This window comes from Rhea americana, unplaced genomic scaffold (genome assembly GCF_003343005.1).
Source record: "Rhea americana isolate MKP2758 unplaced genomic scaffold, rheAme1 scaffold_28, whole genome shotgun sequence".
In the NCBI taxonomy this organism is placed as follows: domain Eukaryota; kingdom Metazoa; phylum Chordata; class Aves; order Rheiformes; family Rheidae; genus Rhea; species Rhea americana.
Window position 1 is genome coordinate 248,973 of NW_028186401.1, and position 18,638 is coordinate 267,610.

Genomic DNA, 18,638 nt, shown 5'->3' on the forward strand with positions numbered 1-18,638 from the left:
TGTTTCCCCTTAAGTAATTTAAAAACAAAGAGCAATGCAGCTGTAAACCTCGCTGGGCTTCCCCAACATTCACTTAACACCAYGCTTGGCACTGAACCTTTCAAGTCCTCTTCCTCCCCTTGTGCCTGCAGTTGATAATAATGTTTGCGTTTTAATGATTCTAACAGGCCTGGGATTTGCTTTGACATACCAAGTTAATGTTTTCTTTTTCTATATCAAATCTAGGTCAATCTCTGGCTTAGCACTAATGCTGAACTGAGCAAAAAAGGATTGGCCACTAATGGTTTCAATTTAGTTTTTCATGGAGTAAAGAAAATTTCATTCAATACCTATTTTCATTTTCATCCCACTGGCCTTTCCACGGGGTCTGCTGGGCTGGGAAGCGTGTTTGCTCTTCGATTAGAGGAGACCCAGCAAACTTGTTTGCTAGCAGAAGTCCTCCGTGAATATGGATGAGGAGAAGAGCCGCTGCTGACCGGCGAGATGCTGCAGGGTTAGTGCGGTGTCCGTAGGACGYGCCTTTGGGGAGGGTTAGACGAGGGGAGACCCTGCGCCTGAGGTGCTCTTTAGGGAAGACTCTCACCCATGATCCARCCTTTCCCCAAATGAGATCATCCGTGATACAACACGTAGGAGGAAGAGATGATGAGCAACTCCTCCAACYCGTGGTCCGGTACGGCTGTAGACAGCTGGGGTGCTGCAGCGAGAGTGGTCCTGCTAAATGACAAGTGTCGTAGGATCTTCCGTARCCAGTGGCGCAGCTTCGTATTGCCGGCTCATCCAAACCGTGCTCCCTCACCGTATTTGTTGCATGGTGCAAATCGCCCCAGCTTTCCGAGCAGAGTGCTGGGCCTTCGCAGCAGGGCTCGTGGCTCGCCAACGGCTTTCAGGTGCGCCTGTGCCCACAGCGTGGGAGGGTTTTGCGATAGCTCCCCATCTGCTTCGAGCCCTGCTCCGTAGCACATCCTCTTGCCTTTCCTTGCGCGGTGCTGGTCCACACGTACTGGGGCAAAAATTCAGGCATGATGATAGCAGCAGCACCAAGATGCCACGGCGTGGAGCATCTCTGAGATCTTCCACCCTGCGGAGATAACGACACAGCTGTTCCCTGCACTGCTCCAGTGCAAATTCAGCTGGTTTTGTACTGACCTGGAGAAGCAATGTGAGTGTTGAGGTTTCAGGCTGACCTGGCAACACCTGCTAAGTTGTAGGGAGGTGACATCCAAGACGGGCACAGCCGTGGTTGCTGCAGAGCCTGCCTAACCCTCATCACCGCCGAGCACGTGCCGACACGGAGCAGTCAGTGCACATGTGGTTTAAGAGAGGTTTTGCAGCTTGCCAGCTACCTACGCTCACGCCRTGCGTGGTGTTACCTTACTGCACACGGAGATGGAAAATGAAAGTTTAGTGGGGAGCGGGGGGCACAGACCCTGGCCCGGGACGGGCCCGGTTCCTCCGTGCGCACGTGGGTGCAGCCCGGCTGGCTGGATGAAGGCGACCGTGGCGGGGTGATGGGTGATGCAGGCAGACGGGTTGGAGGGCTCGAGGATGCGGGGGAATATTGTGATTGCCTGTATTTATTAAAAAAATTATTATATCCATTAGCATAGAAATGAGAAGCGGCTCCCTGGCTGCCGGCCAGCTCCACCCTGGCTCTCGCGCAGCTCTTCGCGTCGCCTGGAACAATAGAGCCCGTCGGATAACGGGATAACGGGATAACGGGAGCCCTGGCACATGGGGTAAAAGACTGGCGGCAGACAGGAGCGGGCTCTCCGCTGTCGGAGTTTGCTACGGTCAGGTGGGACGTATGTGAAAATCTTACGTGGCTCGGCAGAGATTTGCCCCCGCCGAGCAGCGGGTTCCCGTCCCTTCCCCTCTGCACACGCAGTGATTTATTTCCCGGCTGGAAACAGCATCCAGGTAATCGCTTGCTTTCAACTTTGTTGCTGTTTTACAGGAGGGGCTACGAAAGCCTTTGTCTCTGCAGCTGTAAATAAACTCGTAAACCTGTGGTAAAAATAGCGTTTTGTAGCTCGCTGCATGAATTTTTAATGCCTCTTCTGCAAACCAGCTGGTCTTGGCAAGGGTCACAGTGTTTCCTAGGCATTTAACATAAAACTGTGCTTCAGAGCCACATTATAGGGTCATTGAAGAGTAATATTTTACTTAACATCCTCATAACTGAATTATTTATAACTTGCCATGTTTTATTCATGATAAATATTAATACTAGTGTCTTTAAAGAGTAGAGGTTATTGCTGCAGTTTTACCTRTAAGAGATGATATTATTGAAATAAAGGAACGGCGATGAGTTCTGCAGCTAGCAGAGCGCTGCCTGCGCCAGGGCCGTTCTCATTCACCCCTTCCTCTTCTCGTCAGCCCTGCCAGACCCCGAGAAGCCTCAGCACCGGGGATCTGTACCTCCCAAAGGAATTTTCCTGGAGGCATCTGAATCGCTGCGGTTTTTTGCTTTATTAACGAGCTTTGTGTCATTAATTGGTAAAGAGCCGTTCTGCCCCTGGGCTCTGTCCCGTACCCGAACGGGACGTTTCGCGTTATCTTCCATCCTGGAAAAGTGAAATAGATACGGGCATCGTCTTTCGGCTCGTGCTGATGCGTCCGCGCGCCTGGCTGCCCGGCGTTGCAGACCCACCTCCCGGGGCCGGCAGCGCCCGCCGACGWCCCCGAGTCGGGGCCGCGCTGCTGCGTTACGCCGTCAGCTTAACAAATCTGCAGCAAGCGGGCGGAGAGTGATGGTTCGGGGAGGAGTGCGGGTTAATGCAGCACATATTTAATGTATGATTGCTAATGGCCATCTCCCATCTGCCTGAGCCCAACTGGAGTTTGCAGATGAGTGATTAAGCTGCCCTGACACATACGCAGCTTGTTCCGCCGCCGAGGTACATTCATTACACTGGGTGCATGCAAAGGGGGCCGAGGCTTTCCTGCTGGGGAGAGGGGTGTTATCGGGCTGGGGTGGCAGAGCAGGGGGCTCTCTCCGAGTTTATTTTATATGATAATGGGAGAGATCTTCCCGCTCATGTGGCACTATAAATGAATCATGAGCTAAATAACCACCGGGATGTTTATTAGCCTCAGATATGTTTATGGCAGAGTCAACAGGCAGCACCTTGCAATTAATTAATAGTAATAATTACTGTATTATTTATGTAGCTCTAACAGCATGCCAGAGACTTCCCACACAATGGTTACAGCTGTGACTGTGCAGAAACGGGCTGGTCTGTGTTTGTCCTGGGCAGGCAGGCTGGGATTTGCCGTTTGCTGCCAGCCGGCTGACTGGGGAAGCCAAAGCAGCTGCGGGCGTTGCAGGCCCCCCGGTGTTTCTGCCTCCGCCGAGTGCCTGCCACCTTGCGTCGCCTCGGGCCATGTTTGACCAGCGTCCTTGGCGTTTGCGTACGGAGCTGCAGCATGCATGGTCCTTGGCTGCCCTGAGCCAGGGCGCTCGGGTGGTCCTCACCCCAGTGTCTTGGTGAGCTGAGCTGCTGAGCTCTGGGCCGCCTACTCTTTCCATTGACCGAGGCCTGATGCTCCATAGCAGGGGGATGTGATGTTGCTTCCATGATACTGGAAGGCAGAGTATGCCATGAGCTGAAGCTGCCTGGAGCACATGCCCAGCAGAGATGGAAAATTAAGGGYTGCAGGTTTTACCAGAGTGTCTGGGAGCAATTTAATTGAAGGCATGAAAACACAATGAATTTTGTAATCAAACCATGCACTTCAGAAGCATGTTTACAGCAGACAAGACAGAAACACTGTCAACTTGGTGTTGGAAGGAACAGAAAAGATAGACATCTCTTTTCTGATGTAAGCTTGGATCTGAAGCCCATTGCAGTTGTTGAGAAAGACCTCCAGTAAGTGCCAGCACAGTATCTGGGCATCCTGCTGCTCCTGTAGACCTTGCTGCAGAGCACATGGGTCATGGAGCACTGCCTCTGTCCCAGCTGGGTCAACCAGTTCAGTGTGCATGGGCAGATGTACTGCAAGAGCTTGTCAGTGATCTTTTTTCTCCATGCAGGAGGTTACCTGCAAACCAGCCTTCTCTTCTGCCAGGGTGTGTTATGTTACAGTCTCATTTGCCAGCTCTGGGAAACTGGGGTGCTTCAAGGTCATGTGATGTTGTTGTCAGTAGATCTCATTTCACGTGTGAACATTTTTGTCTGTTTTTGTGTCTTTCAGCGATGTCCGACTTCCACATCCACCCTCAAAATGCAGTTGTGGAGGAAGGAGGAGTCGCGAGGTTCCAGTGCCAGATCCACGGCTTGCCTGAGCCGGTCATCCTCTGGCAGAAAAATCGCGTGCCGGTCAACACAGACAATGAAAGGTAGGAGACGTCCAAACCACACAGCGCCGCCCTGCCCCCGGGAAGAAGCAGCTCACTAGGTTTGCTTTTCCCCTACAGCTATCGCAGGATGTAGCAGACCTGGGCTGAGGCTCTTCCCCAGCATTTTTGCCCTGGAAGACTCTCCTAGTTAATATTGCAGGCTTTCTGGGCTTCTTCTGGTCAAGGACCATACAGAAATGCTGCATCTCATAGGAGAGCCAGATAAACCCTGTTAGCTGATTTTTGGAGGGGCAGTGGCTCGCTCTGACCTTCCTGGGAGGAGGCAGCTCTCCKCCACGTTGACTTTTCAGCATGAAAAGCCTGCCCAGGGATCTTAGCAGAGTTGGGGTGGCTCTGGCAGTCTTTGTGCCAGTTTGGCTCCATTTGTGAAACTCCTTCCAAGTCAGAGATATGATTTAGGGTCCTGCAAGTTTGTCCTGAACTCCTGCAAGCACTGGAAAAGCAATGTGGCCACTAGCCTTGCCTTCCCAGGTGGCTCCCTCGTGATGCTTCAGCCATGGCAGCAGAGCATCCTGCAGAGCCCTGGGCTGCCGTTTCCCATGCARTCCCTCTTCTCCAGCTTATACCTGGGCCGGCACGTCCTCGCTTCCTCTGTTTGGCAGGCTGCTCCCTTTGCGTAGGAAATGCCCCTAGTCGTTATTTGATCTCCCGAGCAGCAGTGGGGACAGCAGCGAACAGGTGGCAGGAAGCGCGTGCTTCGCGCCGGCCGGCCTCCGACGGTCCCAGCTGCAGCTCGGGAGCCGTGCGGCCGGTCTGCAGGAGACAATCAAGTCACAGCACACCTTGATCGCAAACTGATGTGCGTACGTTGGGAACAGATGAAACCAGGAAGCTGTAAATATTTTCCTGAAAGCCTCTATTCTTAAAATGTCAGTTGTGCASCAGAAGACGGTTGGATTCTTTGGGGGCTGGAGAAAACACGAGGGCTGAAACAATGCCTGACCTTTTCCGCTGTATGGTGAACTTACAGTAGAAGGRCCCAAGAGGCCCAGCCCTGGAGCTGGAAACTGCAGTTGTCACATTTTGTTTTTCCCTGTGTTTTTCATCTGGGATTTTTTTAGCCCAGCAAAGGGTTGATTTATTAAATGTGATCTCCTCTGGAGGCTCCTTGCTCACTTGAGTCCTAGACTGGTGGCGTGGCATAGCAGGRCAGCTTGTCTGAGGTGGCATCAGCGGAGGTACGAGGTGCAGGTTTGGGCCTGACCCCTTGTGTGCATCCAGATGAGATGCTGCAGGCCATGTGSAGTTCCCTTGAAGTCCTTCATGCATTATTCCCAATTTTTGCTCAAGCCCAGGGTCACTGGGGACAGACGTGTGGGAGGGATTTGGGTGCAACCCCAACTACTACTTTTCTCTAAGACTGAGAAGGAAGAGCTGGAAAGCCCCAAGCCATGCTCATCCTCACCACTCCTCCAGGGCGAGGGAGCTTGCCCAAACCTGGAGAGGGTGGGCTAGGAGCRTTTTTCCAACCGTCAGTGCCCTGATTTTGAGTAGACTTGGCTTCTTGTGGGAGTAAAGTTGCTATGGAAGATTTTTATTGTTAGCTCAGTAGATTAATCTCTGACACGAATGGGACTGGGTGATGAGGGTTGCTTCTCAAACGGAATTGGATTTCTGCATTAATCATGCTCGGTGCATTTCTGCGTGTAAAGTGTATATAAATTTGTATGCTGAGTCTTGCACTTTGAGGCTTTGAAGGCAGAATAATAGCTCTGGAATTGAATCTTCTAATGCTGTGGGCAGATTGTTAACAAAAATGAAGGCGTSTTGTGGTATAAGTCATCGAAAACAATGGGCATTTTAAAGTCCCAGAGAGATTGCAATCAACTTCAGGACGTATAAAACTGATTGCTGTCACGCTGCCTCCGACGCCGGGCCGCGCTTTTGGAGCCCAGCGCAGAGAGCAGGTTATAGACACTTAACCATATGCTGATATAGAAAAAGATATTCTTCATCTTCCAGATGGAAATGGATTATTAACTCATCACAGTGTAATGACTTACTGCCAACCGATTTAAACACACAGTTGCCAAGCAACCTGTGGTGTATGTGTATGCTTACACATTTATACATGTATGGGTGTGTGTGCGCGTGTACGTTTTAAATGTACCTATATTTTAATATATAAARTATTTATTGAGATATATATGCACACACAATATCTATTTTTGATATGCCTTCTCATGCATTGAAGATTACGTGCGTTTGAGTCCTGGAGCTGGACCTGGAGCTGGGAACGTGAGGTGCAACCACGCGTTCCCTGGGTGACCGTGCGTGGTCACCGCGCGCCAGCTGACGAGCGGTAGCTCGCTCTGTCGTGGTCAGCGATGTTCACACGAGAATGCACTTGTGAAGCTCTTCCRTGGGTTAAATATAGAGCATTTACATCAAAGCCTTCCAGAAAAAGCCATCCTTTCTGATAGATGTATCAGAAGATTAAAAAACCASGCTCCTACACTCTATAAGAGAATATCAGAGGCTGAACTATGCAAAAATGAAATAACCACCGCGGTGGTTGGTGTGGGACGGGCTTTCCGGGTGCGCTGCTGCGAGCMCGCTGCCTCCCGCTGGGGCAGAAACGGGGGCACCTGCCGCACGGGGCGCGCAGCCCGCTTTCCGGTCGCGTCCTGCCTTGCGAGTTCGTGTTTCTGCTTTGCCCTTCCTGCAGGTACACGCTGCTTCCAAAGGGAGTCCTCCAGATCACCGGACTGAGGGCAGAGGACAGTGGGATTTTTCACTGTGTTGCTAGCAATATTGCTAATGTGAAATTCAGCCGGGARGCCAGACTCACTGTGTCAGGTCAGTACTGGTGAACATTGTCCTAACAGCCTCTCCGTCGTCTTCCTCCTGCTGCCGTCCTGGRCTGGGATGGTATAACAGAGCATTAGGATAATAGCACTGAAAAGYGTTCCTCTGCCCAGCAATAGCATCTTCCTCGTTCTGGGTTGTTATGGGTTCTTGYCAGCTCGGTCCATTTGATAGCAGATTAATTTGTCCCTTTGGCTTTAAATTACTACCAGTTGCTGAGGAGAGAAAGGATGGTGAGAACATGAGTTACAGCAGCTTTACATTAAATAAATTCTTTTGGAAATGTGGAAGATTCATCATATCCTTATGAGACCTGCCCACTCTGGAAGTAATTGCAGTACATAAGGTGATCAATTATTTATCTAATAGGGGAATTAAGTTCTGCTGGCTGTTAGCATTACATTGGGACTGAAGCAGGCCAGCCTTTCCTTAGAAGAAGGAGACATCCTTGGCACCCGCGCTGTGTTTTGATTTGGTTCTCCATCCACATTGGAGGTCAGTGGCATAAAACAGTGGAGGAAGGATTAGGTACAAAGGTGCTCACCTCATTTCCGTAGCTTTGCTGCGCTCCACAGACCTGCCCGTTGCCCACCCGCACACGCGGGATCCAAACTGATCTCTTGGAGCCCCTTGGAGCAATAGCTGATCAGCTGGCTTCTAATGCTGATGTTAGTTTGTTGCCTTTTACTTAGGCGTTTATTTTTTGGTCAGTCTTTTTCATGTGAAACGCTTTTAGCCTCCGAAGCCTCTCTGGACGGTGCAGTAACGGTGCCTAGCACGAGGGAAGCGGGCAGTACCAAATCACACGACCAAGTCTGGTCAGGCAGCTAGGAGCGAATGACCCCTGTGTGTCGCTTCATAGAAATGCCCTCAATGTTCTCAACCTCCTCGTGTGAAAATGGAASAGTTTGCTTCTCCTGGACCTTGGGGCGTTTGTTACCTTCTCTCTGCTGGGCAAAGAAGCCAAAGGTCTGGACGTCCAGTGTGAGCTCTCCGTACCTTGTGGTCATAAGCACTTCGTTTGCAATGTACGGCAGGAAGGATGCTCAGAGGGGAGCCCGGTTTAAAGAAAGTGATTCCGTGTGGAAGAGAGGAGCGCGAGAGAAATGATCATCCACAAATTGTGGCTAGGTCCTGGTGCCAGGATAGCCTCTGAGATGTGCTCTGCCCTTTGGCCRGAGCAGCTTCTCTACGGGATTTGTACAGCGCCGGGTGCAACGATGTCCTGGGGCAGACCAGCGGCATCTCCCTGAGCCGTGATCCTCTCGCCGGGCGGCCGCACCTAACTGCGGGTCCCTGGCCGTCTCCTCCGGAACGGCCACCTGGCCAGGTCTTCTGTAGGAGGAGACTTCCACCAGCACCCAGCGGGAGATGAGCCTCTGCCAACCGCAAAAGAGCAGCCTGCAGGAACCAGGGTGAGACCGAGGAGAGAGCGAGGCTGCGTGCATCAGCCCTGACGGGGAAAGCAAGCGGGTTAGCCGCTTCCGAAAGGCCTGGGAGCTTTCGATGCCTGTTACGTATCTGCTTTCTTGATCTCTGTGAACAGTAGCCGCACAGAGGGGAAGAAGAACAGTAGATTTTCAGCGTGGAAAAGTTCTGTGCAACAATTTACTGCCCCGGATTATTATTCCCCTCAGAGCAGAAAATACTAGCTGTTCTCATCTGACCGTCCCTCATTTCAAATGGATGTTTTCCAGGTTTCCTGTCTGTGAAATGTTTGTGGTTTTTCTCCTCCTTAAAGAAAGCTATCTGACGATGGGTGCGAGCGCAGCGTGTAAGTGTTTGCTGAAGGGCTGGGGCTGCAGATGGGCTGCTGTGCAGCCGTGGAGCTGCAGTGCCTGCTCGTTTGCACGCCCTCAGCGTGCAATGAAAACCTTTTCCCCGGGTCTGCTTTGCCCTGGATTTCCCGGCGAGCCCCTGGCAGGGGATGGAGGCTGGAGACGGGTCCCGGGAGCGCGTGCCTCCGTCGCTGCCCTGCAGGAGGAGGAGGAGGAGGAGGAGGAGGAGGAGGAAGAGGAGGAGGAGGAGGGTGCCTGCCTGCCGGGATGGAGCAGCCTGCTCGCAGCACCTTCCCGCGCTCGCGACGGCGAGCGGCGCGGGTGCGGCTGCCAGCCCCGCTGATTGATGACCTTCAAGTGCCTGCTCAGCGGCGATGCCCCCGAGGGGAGCCTGGGGTTAATGCCCATCTCAGAGCTGGGGAAGTTCGGGCTGAATTCAGGGCGCTGAGCAGCAGTCTGCATCCAGACCCGGCTTTGGCACATGCTCGATACCCCAGGCTACGTGCCGGGAGATTATTTAAATAAGAGGTAGACTGATGTCCTGGAGAGTTACTGCGTGTTCAGCTCCCGTGAAAATCAGGATGCTTATTTAGGACCCTGAACCCAAATCAAAGACTACGATTATTTTTTTTTGTTACCAAAATAGCGTGCTCTATAAATCCTGCTTTGGTCTCAGCTCCCATTTATCGACCTTCTTGGCTAACCTTGAACAATTCATTTCATTCCTCTGCGTTCYGAAATATTGAAATTGTTATGTGATATGATGATAATATCTTATTATTCTAAACAGGAACGTTTAGTATTGTGATTTAGAACAATAAATTTGCATGGGTTTTAAAGGCACTCTGAGGTACTGGGCGGAAGGTATTGTTTCCCAGCTCTCTCGAGGTTAAGCAGCTGGTCGCATGAATTTATCGCACGTTCTGGTTCTCATCAGAAAATCTGCATTTTATGGCTTGCAGTGAAATGCGTTTAGTGAGAAAGTCAGCTCTGAAGTCACACTGACACGGTGCTTTTTCTTGGATTTTACCCGTTTAGACACAATCTCTGAGTCGCTCTATCACCCCCCGTTTAGCCCCYGCAGAGATGATTAAGAGATGAGCCAGCCGGATGCGGCCTTCCGAGCGCTGCAGAATCCCCCCGCTGCCTCCCTGGTTTCAGCACCTGATGTGCTGTGAGAGGGTGAGGCTTAAAAGTGCAGGAAGAAAGGAGATCTTGGTGAAAAGCTCTTGCAGAGGTTTTTTCAGTGCATTGCTTCTCTCCAATGAGATTTTTGCTCATCAGAAGCCCCACGTTCAGGAATTGGCATGGGTCGGGGGCTYGAGCCGAGCCCTGATCCCTGGCAGTGCGCTGCTCCTGGCCCTCCCCGTGCTCCTCTCTCACTCAGGGAGGTCTGATTGGAGGTCTGTAACTMGGGGTGTCCCCAGAGGTCAATACAGAGCCCAATATTTTTCAATTTATTCATCAGTGACCTGCATGAAGGGCCAGAGTGCACCTTCAGCAAGTTTGCTGATGACACCAGACTGGGAGGAGCAGCTGATCCACCTGAGGGCTGTGCTGCCATTCAGAGAGACCTGGACAGGCTGGAGGGCTGGGTGGAGAGGAACCTCATGAGGTTCAACAAGGCCAAGTGCAGGGTCCTGCACCTAGGGAAAAATAACCCCATGCACCAGGACAGCCTAGGGGCTGACCTTCTGGAGAGCAGCTCTGCAGAGAAGAACCTGGGAGTTTTGGGGGACAAGTTGACCMTGAGCCAGCAATGCCCTTGTAGCCAAGAAAGCCGATGGTGTCCTGGGCTGCATTAGGAARAGYGTTGCCAGCAGGTSRAGGGAGGTGATGCTGCCCCTCTMCTCAGCCCTGGTGAGGCCTCATCTCAAGTACKGTGTCCACTTCTGGACTCCCCAGAGTTGGGGAACCATGGAACTRCTGGAGAGAGTCCAGCRAAGGGCTATGAAGATGATGAAGYGACTGGAGTATCTCCTCTAYGAGGAAAGGCTGTGAGAGCAGGGCCTGTTCAGCCTGGAGAARACTTAYCAAKGGGCATCTTRTCAATGKATACAAATATTGTAAGAGAGGGTGTCAAGAGGATGGGATCAGACTCTTTGCAGTGATGTGTCACGACAGGACAAGAGGCAACAGGCCCAAACTGAAACACAGGAAGTTCTACCTGAATATGAGGAAAACTTCTTTCCTGTGAGATTGACAGAACACTGGGATGGGTTGCCCGGAGAGGCTGTGGAGTCTCCTTCTCTGGAGATATGCAAAAGTCATCTGGACCCAGTCCTGCGCAATATGCTTTGGATGACCAGCTTGAGTAGGGGGTTTGGACTAGATGATCTCCTGAGGTGCATTCCAACCTCAACCATTCTGTGATTCTGTCATTCTGTGATCTGCTCACCATCTTGTATGGTGGGGTTTCATTCTTGATTCCTGCCTCCTGGTGCTGCTGCAGTGCAAATAAAGAGTGATTGCATCGGCGGTAAGCGATGCGATGCATCTTCTCATTGCGTGCAGTTACATCAGAGTTGGCGAGAGCAGGGGTGCTGCAGAAGGCATGGTAACGAGCACCCTGTGGGTTGCAGCCCTTTGAGGAGGTTCCCTGGGAGAGCATCTCTCAAAAAGACTCTTGGCAGGGGCTAAAAACCTATGAAGCCCTCCTGGTTTCCTTTGCACAAGAGAGAATCAGATGCTAGGAGGACACACAGGTATCTGTTAACGGCGACGTTGTCGTTGCAGGTTCCCACTCTACCGCTTACAAGGATCCCATGATTCTCGTTGGTCCGGAGAACCTGACGCTGACAGTGCACCAGACCGCGGTGCTGGAGTGCATCGCAACGGGCAACCCCCGGCCCATAGTGTCCTGGAGCCGCCTAGGTAAGCCCGCGCCCCGCCGGTTCCGCCTCCCCTCCGTTGCCTCGCAGGGGGAATAGGTGGGTGCCACCAACGATTTCGTGCAAAGAGTGATTCAGCCTTCCCGTTCCCACGCAGGTTAATTGTAGGCTCGGAGTGCTTTTTATCTTCCTCTCTATTCTCTTTTTTTTTCTCTCTGCCAAGATCCTGTTTTTACATAKTAGAGAAGTGGGTTGGTTAAATGTGTAGACATTTCATGAAAGGTGATAATTTTATCTTTCCCCAAGTGACAGCATTTTCCTCTGCTGCAYTGAAAACATCGCCACTGTTGGCCCAGAGAAGCTAAAGCATACGCAAACACTTCTTCCACGTAAAACAGACTTGAAAGAGACTGGCTCTGTGTTCACTGGGTTTTAAAAAATTTCGAGGGGAAGGGAGCGGTGAAGACAGCATATGTCTGAAGCTCTGTATATCTGAAGCTCTGAAAAAGCAGATACTTGCTGGTGGGGTTATTGGTATTTATTAATCATCGTGGAAACCAGAGCCACTGTCTTGAGGCTTCATACGTGCAAGGAAGAGCTAACTGCAGTGTTTCCTCCAGTCTGAAAGCAAGGGTTATTTTGGGCTCTACCTGTGCAACATYAGCTCAGAAAATGTTTTGCTGAGAATGGCACTTTATTCCTACTGCTGGACAGAAATCTGTGCTAAGCAAAGAGCTGGTGCCTTTTGCTTTATCTTCTGGAGCTTGTAACTCCATGTGCGTGTGCTTGTGTTGGGGCATTGCGTTTACTGAGCCCGGTTAATACTTTCCAAGCATTCTTATTCTTCAAAGTCACTTAATTTTACAAGCTTGTCTCCATAACTGCGCAAGGTAGCTGTGAAGCACAAATAGTGGTAATTCTGTCTCACGCTGCAGTGCCGGCCACAAAACCTCTGCCCCGGGGCTCTCTGAGGGGTGGACTGGTGGGGTCGGGGCCTGGCTCCCAGGAAGGGTGACTTCTCGCTCCTGGTGACAAGGACATGCATCCAGCAGCAGTCCCGCGTGGTTTCTCCTCACTTGCCTTCCAGCTTGCATCCTCCGGTGGCTCATACACTCAAACCCTGTCTGCCGCTAACTGATTTTTTCCCCAGAGCCATAACCGTCAGGCTGATGCCATTTTAAAAATTCCCCAGATATGCTCTATCGTTGTTTTGGTTCTCTTGGACACAAGGCAGCTCTGTATTAGTGCTCAACTATAATAAACTATTTTATAATTGCCTTAATTATAACAGCTTATTACCTTCTCCAAAACACTTGTCTCTGTAGAGCAGCATAACGATGAAGATGTAATAGCTTCCTGCGATGTTCCTCTGGATGGTCTRAGCTCAGCATTGCCTTCAGCCAAAAGTAAATGCCTTTTCCACTTTGCTTTTTGGCACAATAGCAGAGATGGAGCTTCTGAACAGGAAAGAGACCCCGTTATTTTACCTCTCCTTCTGTGCGAACGTGGACTTGTCGTCTCCTTGTAGCTGTTTCGGGAGGAGGCGGAGGAGGCATCGCCGGCCGGGGAGCTCCGCTGGCATCTGTACGCGGCTGTTTGAACCCCTTTACCTGCAGTTCCGACATTGTGGCATTTCTTCCCTCAGAAATGAGCAAAAGAGCAATTCTGCTTTTACAGCTTTCTGTTGAGGGCCGAGGGGCGGGGGAAGCTGTGAAACCATTTCCACTTTTTGCTTTGGCTTTGCTAAAACCTGGCCATTTTTTTTCAGTGGGAAACACAGCTATTTCTTGCTTGCAGGAAATCATTCAAATTCTAGGCCAGTTTTTGAGTGTCACACAATCAATTTTGAATTTAATTTCCTTGGGAATACGTTGTAGCCCCTGACCACAAACAGAATTGCTGCGTCTCGCAGCRCATGAAATGTCAACATTCATTAGAGAGCAGGCTCTGGGAGAAATGTAAAATCATTAGGGGTTTGTTCGGGGAAGATAGGGCTTTTCCTTTCAGAACTACACACTTCAGGCTTGGACCCGTATGCGTGCACAAATGAATATCCTGGGCACTTACTGCAAAGCCTTTTGAATGAATGACGATTTTAATGTATCCTTACCCTTGAACTGACAGGCCACTGAGCTGGCCTCCATAAAAGGTACCAAGGCAGAATAATACACTATTTAGAGAGATATAGAAGAGTGAGGCGAGAGAGAAAAGACAGTGATTATCTGATAGCGTTATACAGAAGTTGTCAGAAAGGGCCGCACAATGGGAAGGAAATTACTAAAGAGGGAGCCATTCAAGAGGTAAGCTATACGACGATTGTAGGAGCCAATTAATTGGTAACTTATTGGACACAGAAGCTTGCAATAGATGGCTGACTGGTTGACAGGAGCACCGTTCCCGTAAGTGTTTAGAAATAATAGAGTAAATTTCACCACTTCACATACTGAATAGTCAACTGTTGCAATGTACTCTAAATATGCTAATCCACGGTGCCCAGTGTCCGACGGAGCAGGAGACCCATGTGTCTAAAAAGTGGAAGGCTACTGTGCCACAATACAAAGAATGCACAAAAGACCTAAATGATCAACATTAGAAAGTTGTTACTTTCTTTCTACTTGCTACTTACAAAAGAAAGGCGTTCGTGTTGTTGCATATTAATATCGCCTGGCACGTTTTAACGGAGCTCTGTAATTGGTGCCGCTGTGCCAATCACTTGGTTAGCAGGCGGAGAACGGGCTCCAGAAAGCATCACATACACCTTGGAAAAAGAAAGAATTTGGCTGCCAAACTTCAGGCATCTTTTAACCAGGCTTTGCCCCAACGGGAAACCTGGAAACCTCTATTCGTCCCCAGCCGGGGCGTTCTTTGGGAGCATCGCCCGCTCGGAGCACGGCCTGCTTTATTCATCGGTTGCCCTGCTGCTCTTCCCAAGTGGCTGAAACCCCGCTTCGAGACAGCGGGCCTTTCAGGGCTGCATCGCCGAGCTGCCCTGCCAGTTCCTCACTGGTTCCCAGTGCTGTTTTGCCACAATCATTTGATCCRTATCAGCATGATGGAGGTGGTTGGACCTGCAGTCCCAGAGGAGGCTGGTGCACTTGGGGCTCGCTCACCTCAAAGCCCTTCCAATGAGTAGCGTGAGGATGGTTTGCACGAATGGGTGACTGCTTCATTCCCAAACTAGGACCACAACAAACTGTTAAGCATCACTGAATTGATGTGGGAGAGCAGAGAGTGCGTAGGACCCTACTGAGGTCCCTGAGCACCGTGCAGGGTCATGCCCTGGCCAGGATAGACAGTCTTGAAGTGAAATCTGAGCTCCAGGGCTTCCTTTGGAGTTTGGTGAAGTGCTCTTGCTCTTGTCCAGGGCTGTGCCCACTGCACGAAGCCTCTTGGCAGGATCACAGGGAGAGGCTGGCTGCAGCAGGAGCAGCTCTTTTCCTCCATGGGGAAGTGGGCTCTCAGGAAGGCAAATTCTTGACAATTTGGACTGAAAGTGGAGCCAGTCCAGCATGAATGTTGCTTTGTGATGTTGCAGATTTTCCCTRTTATACTGATATTTGCCTTTTCTTCTGTCCTCATCAAGATAGGGGGTTGTCCAGCTCAATGTCTTACGGCAAGTAAAAAGGCTTATATCCTTGTTTAGGTTGGTTTTGTTTGCAGGCTGACCACCATCAGAGAAGTGAATTTGTTTGGTGTTGCTCTTGCTCCTTCTGGGAACGTTCCATCAGGGAACAACGGAGAGGATCTGCATTTCCACCCAGATTGGCTTGCTTTCAGCCCTCAAAATCTCTGCTTTTGACCTCATAAAAAGAAGTGGAAGGTCATGTAAAGTAAGCAATGGTTTCAAATCCACTTGAGTCCTGAGTGCTTTGAGAAGCGAGCAACAGTGTTAACTCTTGTAGTCTTATCTCTGTGGAGAGGTGACTTGGTGATGGAAAGCACTGCCAGGAAGGTGACCTTTCTGGGTTGGAAATCAGTTAGAAGCCACTGTCCAGGTCTCCTTGTAAGTGAAACAGGATTAAAATAGTTACCAGCCGCTGCAAAACGTATATGAGACATCAGTCCCTCTGCATAGCACTTCTGCAAAGTGTTGAGCTTTTTGGATGCAAGTGATTTCTTACATGTATGATCTATACATGCTCTGTGTGTTACTCAGTTGGGCCTGATATTAGCTAAATACCTTCTAACTGATCAGAGGATGACTCASATTGGGTTGGTTTGGGCTCCAGAGCCTCTTCTGGCCCTCTTTGAACCTGTCCCAGTTGTGCAGTGCTGTCTTGCCCTGCCTTTCCTCCATGCAGGTGGTGCTGGGGAGGTTCAGGAGTGCAGGACTGAGCACTGYAGAGAGAGGAGAACCAGCTGCGAAAGCCGAGGCTGTACTCCAGAGGCCGTTCCTGGCATTTTTTGAAAAGGGGGTGTCAAGCAAGAGGTGTATGGATTGATCTGGCACAGTAATCTTTTCCTGGCTGTTAGAGAGGGCCAAACTCCCTGAATCAAATGGCAGTTCCCCCGAGGTTTCTGGGCTCGGGGAACTTTCTTCTTTAGGGAAATARAAGGTGCTCAGTTGACAGGCAACATTTCTTCAGATCATCACACCTCTAATTAATAATTGGAGCTGCAGAGAGAATTGAGGATATATAGACAGTGATATTTGGACTGTGTGGAGTACCTGCTGCAGGCTGGGTCTTTCATGCTTAAATTATGTAGCACATCATAAATAATACAGGAAGCCTACTGATACTCTAGTCACATTTCTGTGATATTTCTTAAGGCAATGGTGTGATGAAGCATCCAGGTATGGCCGCTTTGCGTCTTTCACTAGTCCTGTCCCTTCCTCAAGAGAGAGATTTGATTTTTGCATCTATTGTAAATATGGACTTGCAAAAGGTCTAATTTAAAAGATGAAATCAAGTTCAATTTGAATTTAATTCAGACCTTCTTTACACTTCAGTTGAAATGGTGTTTGAAGGGAACGGTCCCTTCTTATTGCTCATTAAATGTGGGACAGGTTATGTTTTACTGTCCTTTTTATGACCGAGCCATTTACTGCTGCAGTGGCTCGGCCAGCTATGTGATCATTTAATGGCGTTGTTTTTCTCTGTCTAAAAGACCTGAGAATTTTTCTCTGCGGTGTAAATAATGAAGCGACCTGGTATTGCACACCTGGTGTGGCAAGGAAACCTTTAAAGTTAAAGATTCCTGAAAAACACTACAAAGAGCGTCACTGGAGATGTGTTTGAAAAACGGCTTCGTACTTTCAGTCCACTTTTTGCCAGCGTTTCCTTGCGAGCTGCTGTCATTCCTCTGAACCAAGAACCCTCACTCCTTTTAACTGCTCCTCCAGTAAAAAGACTCCCCCTGCCTTGCCCCCCTGCTCAGGCACCCTGACACATGCTAGGGCTGATTTAGAGCTGCATTTGTCAGACAATGTCCTAAAACACAAACCAGTGAAACAATAAAAAGCAATAGCCTGATACTAATGAAACACATTGTAATTAGAGCTGGCTGGGAATTTTCCAGTGAAATGGGCTTTGTTGGAAAAGGGCAAATTCCCTGATACCAAACTGTTTCTCAGAATCACAGAATGACACAATTGCAGAATGGYTGAGGTTGGAAGGGACCTCTGGAGATGATCTAATCCAACCCCCCTGCTCAAGCAGGGTCACCTAAAGCACGTTGCACAGGATTGCATCCAGGTGGGTTTTGAATTCCTCCAGAGAAGGAGACTCCACAGCCTCTCTGGGYAACCTGTTTCATGTACGTCCTTCAATTTTGAAGACCTTTTACTGAAGCCCAGSCAGTGTCTGCTGGAAACGTTGCTGCTCTCCTGCTAGCCTGCCCTGGCCACGAGGGTCTAGGGGCCACAGGATGGAGGCAGTGTTTTCCAGCTGCCCTTCTGGGCTAAAGGAGACGGGCAGATCCAATCACCCAGCTCAGCAATTGGCTTCTTGGCCAGGCTTGGGCCAGGCTGTGTGTTCAGGGCTGAGGAATTGAAAATTCAGGGTTCTTGTGGTTTCAGAAATCAGTGGGATGGATCCAGGGCATAAAAATGCATCAAGGGTTAGCAGAAAAAAAAAAGGTGTCTCTTCTGGCTCAGGAAATCCCCATCATAAATTGCTGGTGACCGGGTGAGTGCGCTAGGGAGGTACCTCTGTAGGTTTGCTCCTCCTTTCCTTCCCAGACTATCTCTGTTGGAAAGAGGCTTTTGAGGTGGCTGAATCCTGGGTCTGGTCTTTGGCCRGTCTAATGTCCCTGTAGAGCCCGGGTAATGGCTCACAGAAGCTAATATGATTTCACTTGGTTTTATTGCTCTATTGAAAAGCRTTCTGGGGGCTTCATTTTAATCTGACCACTTTGTTGAAAGCTTTCGGATGTGTGGTGGCACTTTGGATTTCCAAGCAGCGCAGAGTGTGACTGTGGGCACACACTTAACTGATGGCCCTGGTTTTCTCTAGAGGGCAGGTCCACTAAGAGCACGAGTTAAAACCCATTGGCTTTGCTCAGCAAATCCCAATAAGAGAGCATGGTACCAGTCCATAAATGCTTAGATCTGTCCTCACCAAGGACAGTGTTTGGGAGAACCTTGCCCAAAGATCCAGCGCGTGACTCTCAGCCTCTTTCCCCTTCTTTCAGACGGCCGTCCCATTGGCGTGGAGGGGATCCAGGTGCTGGGGACAGGAAATCTCATGATCTCGGACGTCACTGTGCAGCATTCTGGCATCTACGTGTGYGCTGCGAACAAACCCGGCACTCGGGTGCGAAGGACTGCCCAGGGCAGGCTTGTTGTGCAAGGTGAGTGAAATCGGGGATTGCGGGCGTGGGGGGTGCCTACTTCACTGTGCCCTCCGTGGCTTCTTG

General features: G+C 50.2%; 1 protein-coding gene across 1 annotated transcript in view; it reads left to right on the forward strand.

The window, feature by feature from the left end:
- The window catches only part of IGDCC3 (immunoglobulin superfamily DCC subclass member 3), an 80,824-nt gene that overhangs the window by 37,450 nt on the left and 24,736 nt on the right, over positions 1-18,638 (forward strand). The window contains exons 4-7 of the mRNA XM_085308746.1: positions 4,198-4,342; positions 7,032-7,162; positions 11,686-11,823; positions 18,414-18,572. Coding sequence (XP_085164872.1) covers positions 4,198-4,342; positions 7,032-7,162; positions 11,686-11,823; positions 18,414-18,572 — 573 coding nt within the window. The remainder of the gene's footprint in view (positions 1-4,197; positions 4,343-7,031; positions 7,163-11,685; positions 11,824-18,413; positions 18,573-18,638) is intronic.